The 12,009-nt window shown below is 41.5% G+C and overlaps 1 protein-coding gene across 4 annotated transcripts; it reads right to left on the reverse strand.

The window, feature by feature from the left end:
- Positions 1-72: 72 nt before the first annotated feature.
- LOC143445447 (disheveled-associated activator of morphogenesis 2-like) lies at positions 73-11,437 on the reverse strand. Of its 4 annotated transcripts, XM_076944550.1 has the most exons (24): positions 11,124-11,437; positions 9,896-9,985; positions 9,741-9,815; positions 7,736-7,827; positions 6,960-7,095; positions 6,689-6,886; positions 6,463-6,582; positions 5,598-5,768; positions 5,417-5,534; positions 5,207-5,342; positions 4,859-4,917; positions 4,610-4,800; positions 4,307-4,360; positions 3,630-4,001; positions 3,503-3,565; positions 3,054-3,080; positions 2,749-2,898; positions 2,549-2,688; positions 1,796-1,884; positions 1,570-1,738; positions 1,394-1,501; positions 1,133-1,337; positions 906-1,076; positions 73-833 (listed from the first exon to the last, which is right to left on the reverse strand). In XM_076944550.1, exons 1-24 carry the CDS (start codon positions 11,313-11,315, stop codon positions 615-617), a joined length of 3,345 nt encoding a protein of 1,114 aa, XP_076800665.1. In that variant the 5' UTR covers positions 11,316-11,437; the 3' UTR covers positions 73-614. The 4 variants fall into 4 exon arrangements, with proteins under 4 accessions (XP_076800665.1, XP_076800667.1, XP_076800666.1 ...); XM_076944552.1 differs by lacking the exon at positions 4,307-4,360; XM_076944551.1 differs by lacking the exon at positions 3,054-3,080.
- Positions 11,438-12,009: the final 572 nt, after the last annotated feature.

The following is a 12,009-nucleotide window of genomic DNA, read 5'->3' on the forward strand; positions in this document are numbered from 1 at the left end:
TGTGGACGTTTGATACGTAATAAATACTTGCTTTGTGACGACAGCAATATGCCAGATAAGTACGAAGCAAAATAAGCTCAACAATTTATTAAGACCATAAAACGCGACACATGCGCGGTACCTGACTTAAATCATAAGTTACATGTGTGACGTCATTGTGCGTACACCTTTACAGAGTGAAGATAGCGCCGGATGACGTCAAAGATTTATAAATTTTATGACTTTCAACAAATGGCACAAGAGTTAAATAAAACCGCAAAGGAAGAAACCTTTTACCCAAACACTGTTTGCCTCAAGATGAAGGTTTGTCTGTTTCGTCACGTGACAATACTGAAACGGGAACTAAAAATAATTTGGCAAATTTTTTGCATCGAATGTTTGCGCAGTGAGTTCAATGATGACGTAACCGCCCATCATAATTACCCTTGTTACTAAATAGGCAAATATTAACTATCGGTGGCTGAATAATACAGGCACGTTGCCCAAACCAATAAAGTAAATGGCACAAAGGCATGACAACGATTCACGCTCATGGATGGCCGGGTGCAATTACACCAACATCAATCAGTGTCAACTTGAAACACACGAATTCGCAAGACAGTCACGTCACGTGATCAAATATGGGTGGTTATTTTGCCGACGCGCTCGCGATCTGAGTCGAGAAGATTCGGGTTCCGCCGCTGCCGGTTCCTCTTCTGGAATTTGTTTCCGTCCTTCTCAAAGACCTCCCCGGTCTTGAGAGCGGACACCAGGTCGTCAAACTCTCCGCGCGCGTCCTCGCTCCTCTTCCTCGTCACCGTTGATTGCTTCTTACGCGCCCGCTCCGCCTCTCTCTGCAATTATGACGTCACAAGATTTAAAGGAAACGTAAGAAGGGGATTACCTTCATCAAGTGGGGGAATCACCTCCTGCTCTTTCTTCCTCCTCCTCTCCTCATCGGCTTTCTTCTGCCGCATCGAGATGTTCTCCTTCCTCGCGGAGTTGAACGCATCCAGGAAGTCCGTGAAGAGTCGAAAGAATGCGTCCGGCTGAAGCTTCTTCGGATCTTCCCCGAACATTTCGACAACTTTGCTGAACTAAACCCACAATAGTTAGAATGATGCCTCGTGTGGCGGAAACGCTCGAATCTCACCCTCGCTTTTGCCTCCGTCAACAATTCCTCGAGTTCAGTGAAGGAAAAATTAGCGACGGTCGCAAATTCGGTCATGACCGCGACGAATTGATCTTCGGCTTCACTTTGGCCGGCTGACTGACGACTTTTCTGGAGATCCAGTTCCGTCTTCAAATTCTTGAGGCCGAGACGCAGCGACGTCACTTCCTTTTCCAGCTCGGCTAAGCTGTTGAAAGGTCGCGTCATAATCTTTTCAAACAACTTTTCACCGAGTGAACTCACCTGACCCTAGCAGCCAACTCCAAGTGCTTGAGATCATCGGGAAGATTGATCGCATCGGGATGATTCTTCTCCAGCATCGCAATCAAGAAGTGGAGGAGGGTTATGCTCCTATAGAGGAACAAACCACAATTAATCAGAGGAATGTTTCTTTCTTTCGAGATAATTCGTCAACAAACCTGTTCGTGCTGGACTTTGTGTCGGAAATTTTGTTCAAGCTCTGGAGTCTGAACCCGTAAGCATTCCCCCTGGCCCCCTTGTTCATGTAGTTTCCGAACGCAAGGATCATCTCAAGCACCTTGCGTATCCGCTTGCTTCCTTGCAGCTCCTTCGATGCTTCTACGATCGCTTTTGGAACAAATAACATTAAAGGCTGACCTCTAGTGGTGACCTTAGTTCACTTACCTTCGATTTTTGGTTGAATTTCCGAAGCTCGTTCATGAAATTTCTTTTTATAAAACAAAGCTTGCAATCTTTGCTCATAGTGATGAATCCTGGAGATAGAAGGCAGAGCATAGCAGCGAGTTGCAAGTGAATTTTATTTATGACATAATTTCTGACTTTTAACATTTTAAAACTTGACCAAATGAACACGACAACAATTCCTAGCATTGTTCAGATGAAAGACGTAAAACTTTTGCGCAAAATTTTTAAGAAAATCATGCGATGAAAGCGGAACAACAAGGTTTGCTTAAAAGTTGTATCACAGCAAGGACACCCCTATGGACCTAGCACTTACTATAAAAACCCAACCCAAAAATGCTCCGATAACTACCATCACTTGAGGTGGTCTTTGCAATCATGTCATCCCTAACCTGGCATTTTATTGCACAAGTTCTTTGCAGTTGGTTCAATGCCCTGCAGCACGACGTTAACTTTAAAGCGGCTTAAGCTGGTTTCTAACCAGAGATGATTTTCATTTCTGTCCAACAATTTAACTTGAATCTCATGTTTTAGGAATTTGACGACCGCCCAATCACTGCAGTTGTGTTGGAAAGTGTTTGTAAAAATTTTCAGAATCCCATCAAAGTTTGGATCTACATTGCTATGACGTTATAATTTGGGCAGAAATTTGCAATAGTTGGATCTATCCAAGATAGGTGGAATTCGCACTCATGTGTGAAGTTTGTATTATGACAAAAGAAAGACAAAACTAACCGACTCATCTCATAGAGGAATCGATCGGCGCGAGCCATCTTGGCAACATCGTTCTTGTGCTCGTTGAACATGTCCACCTCCTCCTTGGCCGGGATGAACTTCAGCATCTGCTCCAGCATGTCCTTCGGGAGATCTTCGCTCTAACAACGAACAAAGCTCATCAGAGACTGGCACGAGGAGGAGCAGGTGAAGGTTCTTACCTTGTCGCAGGTGAGGACGGCTCTCCTAATCTCGTCATCACTCAACTTCAACTTGGAGAGCAGGATGGTGCAGTTCTGGGCTCGACGTCCATCGATCAAAGACAACTCCTTCACCTTCTTCACCGATAAATCTTCCTGGGAGCCGTACTTCTGGAAGATAGAGGATAAATGTTGCGCAAAGACATGATCAACCGCACAACTTTTCTTTGGAATATTCTTATGAAGGGAGGCCAGAAGGTGGAATTAAGCAGCTGGTTACATCGCCGTAATTGCACGAGCTATCTTTACAATTATTCATGTCTCACCTTAGGTGCGGTATCAACAGGTGCCTCCTATAAATGTGAAAATAACATGCAAAAAAGCAGAAGGTTAGTACTCAGAGCACCAGACATTAGTGTCATTTCTGCCATGTTTTTTATGAAACAAGATGTTTGTATAACCCCTGGTGGATGTGTTAGAAATCAGGTTTAATTTCATGAAAAACACGGCATCACACATCAAACTGCATTGAATGGAATGACTGTGAGCAACAAACCACGACCATCATATGAAATTGACAAATTAAGTGTATCTAGTGGAATTACAGTCATCCTGAAAAACTGCATTAGTAGCAGCAAATTGTTAAGCAGCAAATACACCAAGTCATAGAAAGGCTCCAACATTTCGCATAAAACAATGCAAGGAGCATCGAAACAACATGCTGGCAGCTGAATATAATATGCCAGGTGCAACATGCCACTTGTCATTCACTGACCTGCTGCCTCTGGTATGCTGAGAAGGTGTTGTCAAGGTCGGGCAGATCAATGAACTTGAACGCCTGAAACAAAGAGAGACGCATTAAACCCAGCACCTGACTCAGCATATTCACGCCCGGCACAAACCTTCGAGTCATCCAACTCAACCCAGATGGTCCCAGATATTTTGCTCTCCGGAAGCTTTGACCAATTAAATGATTTCAATGGATTCGACGACTTCGGGATCTTCTTCGGAGGGAGTGACGGTTTAGGAGGTCCCATGCTGGGGGCTCCAGGAGGTGGGGGTGCACCTGGTGGGGGTGGACCTCCTCCGGGAGGAGGGGGAGGTGGCGGGGGTGGAGCCCCACCTGGAGCTGGTGGTGGAGGCGGGATATTCCCGGCAGGGGGTGGCGGGGGAGGGGGAGGGGCACTCAGGGCACCATCCTTCACATTATCAGGAATGTTCCCGCTTTTAATAATATTCTGCAACTTTTCTTTTTCTTCACGTTCGTCAAGAATCTACATAGACATCATACAATCAAACACAAGCAAGCATTGACACGTCAGTGTTGAAAGAAATACGACATGAGCTTTGGTGAAAAAAATCTGAAAAGCAGACTTGAGTCAAACAATGTTACGAAGAGAAAAACTTCAGACCAACAAAGGAAGTTGCATTATCACTTTGCTTAGCCATCATGAGACGGCAAAGTGTTACTGGAGATACGAAGCTGTGTTAGGAGTCAGCATGCTTTATCTACGAGCTCATGCACTATAATGAAGTGGATCAGTTATACATGCGGTTAGTGCAACTAGCAGCACCTTACCACGTCATACGGATGTTCTTCTGGTGGCAAACTATAGTGGTCCTCCCCTGATGACTACAACCATATGAGGCTTGTTATAGCAAGATATGAGATTAGTGACGCTCATGCATACCTATGCTGTAGCAATTACGATAACAATGCATCATAACTACCAATTACACGCTCGATGTAAGCTTTGTTTTGTCATAATAGAAGCGCGCAAGTGTCTACGGATGTCTATTTGTGTTAAGTGAAGCGGAACGCATGCTTGCTGGGCAAGGATCACTACGCCATCGAGTGTCTGCATATATTGTCATGACTCACAGTTTTTCTGAGAACTTCAGCATGCTGAGTCATCTCGGTGAGCTTCTGCTCGGCTCCGAACTTCTCCTTTGACTCCGAGTCCAACTTCCCTTTCATGATGTTCAGAGTCTTCATCAGTTCCTCCTTCTCCTGGATCTTCGCTTCGCACTCTCGCTCCTTCCTCTCCAGTCGACTCTTCATCTCATCGTGTTCTGGAAGATATCGTGTATTATTACATGGACATCTCATTATCCACGGTTGCTGTCTCACTTTTCTTCATCGATTCGGCGCTCTCCTTCCATTTGCTGATCTCGTTCTCGTCGACCAATCTGGATAATTAAAAGAATTTTGAGCCCACAGCATCACCAACTAACAACGTTTCCAGATGTACAAAGTAACCAGCCAAGCTGTGGCGAGTCCAAACAGGTTAATGACGAAATTTGTTCAAACAGCCATGTTAAGGCATACTAAGCTCGGAAGGAATTTAATATAACCATAAAAAGGTCAGAGAATGAAACGAAAAAACTCTTCATTACAACGTGGAAAATTGTTGCATTTCAAGCACAAGTCAGTGTTGACAGTTGCCACCCCATGCCCATAAATTTGAAACAAACTCACAGTTTCAAGCAACGCTCAAGATTGAAATCTTTGAGGAAGGAGACGTCGGGGTCTACTCCATCAAGACGCTGGAGCGTGATTTGTTGAACAATCCGATCAAAAAGTTGCCAATGGAATGGACAACCCCCTCGATTCACTACAAATTATGACATCATAGCACAAAATAACTGAGTGCCTGTTACACAATAATCATTTGATGCTTCTACTTACATGGAAGAAGCATGCAATGATAGAGAAGGGACATAAGCTGGGGGTAGGCTTCAGTGTAACAAAGTTTCTTTTGAATAAACTCGAACATTTCAGTCGCGCTCTTCGTGTCGACGTGATCCTGCAAAGAATGTTTATTTTTTTAATTCCTGGACATTCCGCGAAGTACGATGATGATGGTTACCACGTCGAATCTTGATGCAATCTCATCTTCGTCTTCTCGACGAACCATCTCAAAGAAACTGATGTGCTTGTTCAGAAGATCGCTCTCGTACTCACGCAACTGGTCCATGATTGGCTGGATTCCAAGCAAAAGAAGTTCATATCGAAGATGACATCGGAACTCGAGATGATCCTGGATGAAAATGATAGGAAGAAGTTAATGGCGTTGGTGGAATCATCACCAAGTTTTAGCCACCCATGCAACAATGACTCCTGTCACCAACAAGCTCCTGATCTCATGGTGATTGCTCAAGTGAAATCTGTCTGATTTGCTGAACACTGACCGCGTGCTAATGCATAACTTTAAATATAACAAAACTCAACCAACTAAATCTCAGTCAATACTGCCTGGTTGTCGAGATGCCTCAGAACTTTTTTCAAACCAAGCCGTGAAAAGTGTTTAGCTTCTCCAAATATCTCCTGAAAGTTAACAAAAGTAATTGACGTAATTGAAGGAGGCGCCACAAACCATTCCCGCTATAATCGTCAACAAAATAATTAGTTACTAACAGAAAAGGACCATATTGGATCCAGTTATTTAATGTAACCGATAAAACTTTGAAAACAGGGAAAAATTATAAACACGACATTTGTGGTGATGTCAATTTTTCATTATTCTTCATCATCTCAATGTCGAGCAGCTTAGCCCTGGAGCTGTAACTTAATCTGGGCAATTTGCAAATATCTCAAACATTCTGCCTTGATCTATAAATCTACTCGTGCTCTGAAAGCCTTGTGGTGGACCTGTCTAGTTTGAACTGGGCAGTGGCAGTCAGCTCAAGCAGAAATATTTCAAACTTCAATAAAACACAAATTTCTTCCGTCACCTCTCCTGCACCGCAATTGATGAGAGCGTTGAGGAAAGACATGATCGTTGTCTTCAGGTTCACTTCAAAACTGTCATCTTCTGACGAATGGTGGTTCAATGATAACTCATTAACAATGATCTGCAATGAACAGGACATCAACGATTAGGAAATTGGATCGAATTGTAGCAGCTTTATGTGCAACTCATCACTGGAAGAATAAAGAAACATTTTTGCTCCAACTCACCTGGAATCTTGTCCGCTCGTGGGCAAACTTCTGGAAATGCAGCATCGCTTCCAAAACCTTTTTGTGACCTCCAGGAACAAGACAAACTGCTCCGAGGATTTCAAGAACTGCAATCTTAGTTCTCAAACTGTCGCACGATAAACTCTGAGCTATCACGTTAATCCCTTCAGGGTGGGCGAGTACGTTTGCTCTACCTTGCTGTCACCCATAAACACAATATAAAATTGAACAATATAAATGATGCACACAGCAAACCCTGTAGGGCACAAACCGTGTTGTTCATGAGAGCTTTGACACATCCGATGATGGAAGTGTGAATCCGACTTTCGCGGACTTCTGCTGCCATATTCTTGAGAAAGTTCAAGATGCATGAAAGTCCATCGAGTTCGGTGAAGCGAACGACAAACCTTCGAACAAGTTATTAAAAGGTTAAAGGTGAATGTTGCCATGATGTCAGTTTCCTTCTATCACAGGTCACACAACCACTGAGCAAGATCAACACAATGCAACAAATTTTAATCCAACATCAATATAATTTAAAACGAAAACAATTCTACATTCTGAGGCCCATCGCATGATGGAATTGCGCAAATGACAAGATATTAAACAATATCACATATTTAACCTGCAAATCAACTAAACTTTTGAAGCATTTTCAAGCTCTTGTTGTTTCTCTATCAAACTTTATTAATATTATGAGCAATACACAGCAGAGTACATGTAGATATTATTCCAAAGCACACAGTCATACCTCATATAATACGGTCAGCGTACTGACTCCACAAACACTGTTTATTTAAAACAAAACCTAACACATTCTACACAGACATCCTGCACAACGCAAACCTTCAGATGAACGCCATGCTAATGTGAGAGGAACAAGTCAAGTCATTACAAGATAAAGAGTCCATTAAGTGAGTCATGCTCATCTGGGAATTAGACACCACCGTTGCATAAAAGTTACATCCCCTTTCTCATGGTAGCAAAATTATAAACTGATGCATAAGCAAATTTGCTCGGATATTACAACCCTATGTGTGCTCTCACCTCATTGGCTGGGTTCGTAACGCTGTCTTGAGCCCATCAACCAGCTTCAACCTCATATCAATCTCTTCTTCGTCATACACTAAAACCATTATCTGGAACAAAAAGTGGTTATGATGTCACAATAACAATATTAACTTATTGCAACGGGTCATATAAACAAAATTGGGACTCGTGTTCATTCAACGAAGTGTCTTCCGGGCAATCTTGAAATGTTAAGTAAAGAACATGGACCCTGGAGTTGATGTGTTGAGCTCAGACAGAAACAAATTTTGGGATAGACCAAGAGCCATAACCACAAGTGATGGAAATAAATTCGGTGAAGAAAAAAGTTTGTGCCATGCTGGCAAAAGAATGACAAAAATGTAATAAGTGGCGTCGGCAAAACTCAGTGAAATGTCTCATTAAGCTGACCACAAACATCAATTAGACCGGCGCAACCCACAATCACCTAGAAACAGCAACACATAAACACAATACACATGCCCAGATGTTGCACAGTTGTACTGGGACATTATAGCACAAAATAAACATCAGGCGTCCTTTGTAGAAATTTCCTTGTTGGCATAAGCCACTGAGCATTACAACACGGAGCCCCTGGCAAGTCATCTTGATTCAACTTGTTGGTTTGAGACTTGCTTAATCCAAGCAAAAAAGTTCGATTAGAATTTCTTTTCAGACGTGGTTATTAAAAGTCCCTGTCACTATAAGCCGATGATTAGATCAAATTTTCAAAAGTGGGCAAATGGCTTCATGATTATTGCTGGTAGGTCAACACAAGAATATACACAACAGTACAATCAAAATTAAATAGGAAATTGGCAGCAGAACTTGGGCGACTTTGCACAAATCTACAAAATTATGGTGGAGTTTCCAAACAAATAATTTATCCTTGTTTCAACCTGATCATAACAACGAGAAGATAAACTTCGATGTTATCGTCATCGTCCAAACCATTGCTGGAAAAATCATCGCCAAAAGTCACATTTTAAAGGTCTGAACGCGCGACGCCGAACTATGACATCATCTACGTTTAATAACGGCGCGTTCGTGGCTGGCTGAGTTGTCACAAGAAATACGGCGTGGATAGACTCAAGATTCCAAAATCAATGACCAAAGATTTATAACGACACTGCAAAAGAGGCCAGTGTGGAATATTGCACAAGAATCGCATCTATGATGACAACACAATAGCGCTTCGGTGACGACAATAACGTTTATCGACGTAGAGGAAATGACGTCAGAGGGAGAGCAAATGGGCAAGTTTTGTTGATGGTTTGAATAAAGCTATAAAAATGTAAAACCACTTTAAAAAAGGCAAAAATTCAATCTAACTCTGGCAAAAAAATGATAAAATTGATGACGAAATGAAGACCGGGAGGCATTGTTTGCGAAAATAAGCCGTAAAAATAGAAAATCATTTTGAATCAAATTAAAACTACGCTAAGTAACTTGCTGCTAATTTACAAAAATAATATTGGGACTGCGCAATAATGCCAACCACATTCTAAACATAAACAACGTCATGTTACGTCACAATAGCAGGCGACTAAGAGAGGAAGTCGTGAAGTGGATCAATGGTGGCATCTCGCCAACACTCCATCAACAATCAGCTCAGAGAAATCTACAAATTTTACATTTTACTCTTATCATAAAAATGTTTTTGATACTTAGTTGGCATTGTTCGATAACAATCATCGATCAGGGCGATAGCTGCAGGTATCATTGTGGCGTCATAGAGTTATTAAATTTCGAATTTCCTTGAAAGAGTGTGTTGTGAGTCAGCTCGTATTACGTAGGTCAGCCCGGCAAGAGCTGGAAATTGTTTGCTCGGTATTTCTATTTTTCAGGCTTATTCTACAATTAAACAACTTAAATGAAAACTTAATGACATCAGTTAAACGTAACAATGATCTAGAATTTATCGACGATGCCGTCACGGGCTTAGAGTCTGTCTGAAGTTAGTCATTATGGTGATTACGTAATATTGTGGGAATATGGCACTCACCGTGCTCATAGAGATGAGGCGGTCGATGTAGTAATCCGGCCAACTCGTAGCCTGCTTGTTCGGATCTTCTTGCTCCTGCAAAGGTCATGACCTCGTTTAATGCTTTATGACGTAAAACTATGCTGGGTCACTTCATCATAGTGATGTCACACTACCTGTTTTTTGCTGCAATAGATTTGCCATTGTTTCTCTGGGGTCAAGTCGAACATCGCTTGTCTGTGTTGGGGCGGAAGGTCAAGTTCATCCTAAAAATAGGTCAAAGGTTGAAGTTCATTAGGGAGCAGCTCATAACAGGCGTTGAACTTTAAACGATGACAACAAAGTGCGACTCCGACATCAAACAACACCGCGATACAGATTAAAACCATTTTAACGTCACACAAGAACATTTGTTTGGAAATTGTGGAGTAATTTGTGCCAGTTGTCAGTTGAAGATTACGCGCGCAATGAAGCGTAAAACGGGACTGAAAGTGAATTATGACGTAATAAGGCAGAATCGCATGATGAATCGGCGCCTTCCGCTCAGCTCACACCACCAACCGTTGTGAGAAAAAATGTGGGCTTTGCGTTTGTGACGCAACAAACACGGAAAAGCTCCGTGAATCGAATGTCAGTGCAAATTGGACGAGCGCCAGTTTATTTTCTCTTAGAGCACAGTAGTATAATGACATTATGACGTCATAATGTTTTCATTATGTGCTGTGCGGATAGTAATTCTTCAAACTGCATGGCACTAGTTACCAACAAAATCTAATGAAGAGCTCAAATTGCAACAGATTTGATGAATGTAACAGCAAAATTACATCATATCACACAAGTGACACAACCACAAAATTTTGAACCAAAAATAGATTTTCATAAAAAACAAATGTTATTTTACACTGATTGAAGCAATCTATTATATTAACTGAATGGGTACGAGTGAAATTTGTTGGCTAGCTGTCACTAATTGTCACGTTTAAAGCTTTCAATGTGTTTAAAGCACAATTATAAGCTATACGACAAAATCCTTACACACATGTGGACCCAGGCATATTACAAAATTTTAACATGTTTTGTGGAAGGTGTGGTGATGGTTTTTGAAAGATAAACTGTCAGAAATATTCAGATGTACGTAAAAAAGTTTAAATCTTTCCTTCAGCAAGAACAATCTGCAAAATGGAAGTCATAATCGAGTATTTGACGACAATTACTTCCTCTTATAACCAGATTGACTTTCAAATGTGGACCAAATTACCGCATTCATTTCAAACTTAGGGTTCATAGGGGACACTGATGCTTTTGAAACATTTCCCGTGTACAAAGAATAAAATCAAAGTCATATTCTCTCTTTAGACAACAGTTACAAGGTGTGATATTGTTTATAATGAGCTGGTCACTTACAACAAGCTCAGCAAATTTTGCTTGCAGTTCAGCAGGAGGTGGCATGGGTAGAGTGGCTTCAGTCATCGGGTGAGACATTAAATGGTCAGTCGTTGTATCCAGTTCTATCTCTGGCGGCTCGTCAGTTGCCCCAAAACATCCACAAAATAACCCACTCCCCCCACCACCCCCCTTTCTTCTCTTTCGAACCATCGTTAATTTATTAGGAAAACGTCAAATTATTCCAAGAAATTAAAAATCTTTCCAGTAGCTGAGTTACATCAATCACTTTTCTTACTTAACAAACATATTGTTCTAAAAATCACAGTTAATACAGCTGAGTGGATGGGCAGGTTCAACAGTTAATAATTATGATCCTACCAAGCCAAAAGCAAATTAGGCCTATTATTTTTTTGGCCAAAAATTAAGATATAGGCCTACTCTTCTGCAAATATAAATGCCTGGTGACCGCTCAATCACGAGCAAGTATGCCATGCCTAGGCTAGTTTTAAAGTAATGGAATAATATCAGTGTGTTTATGGCCAGTACACCAATATGCAGCTCACTTGATTAACATATATTCTGCATGTGAAAGTGATTTGGGATCTAGTATACAAGTGCACAACCTGATGACGTCACAATTTAAGTAGCTGGGGTTTAGAATACAAAGGCATGTTGTGGTTGTGTACTTGCATACTTATCATTTATTTATAAACTAAATACATGATAATAAACAAAATAACAGAAAGATTAAAAAACCTAGAACTAGCGACTAGGGACAGGCAACCACACCTGCCTTGTAACGTAAAGTTTGCTCCAATAAACAACATTGCATGATGCAACTCAATCAAATAATTGGATCTTCATTCATGGCAAACCCACTACCTTGCTACCTCGGCCTAATTAC

Source organism: Clavelina lepadiformis, chromosome 2 (assembly GCF_947623445.1).
Source record: "Clavelina lepadiformis chromosome 2, kaClaLepa1.1, whole genome shotgun sequence".
Taxonomy (NCBI): domain Eukaryota; kingdom Metazoa; phylum Chordata; class Ascidiacea; order Aplousobranchia; family Clavelinidae; genus Clavelina; species Clavelina lepadiformis.

Coding starts and splice junctions, on each gene's coding strand:
- LOC143445447 (XM_076944550.1), bottom strand. CDS start 11,315: ATGGTTCGAAAGAGAAGAAAGGGGGGTGGTGGGGGGAGTGGGTTATTT. Junction 1,885..2,548: donor TTCCTCTATGAGATGAGTCG/GTTAGTTTTGTC, acceptor TTCTATCTCCAG/GATTCATCACTATGAGCAAA. Junction 1,077..1,132: donor TGACGGAGGCAAAAGCGAGG/GTGAGATTCGAG, acceptor TTGTGGGTTTAG/TTCAGCAAAGTTGTCGAAAT.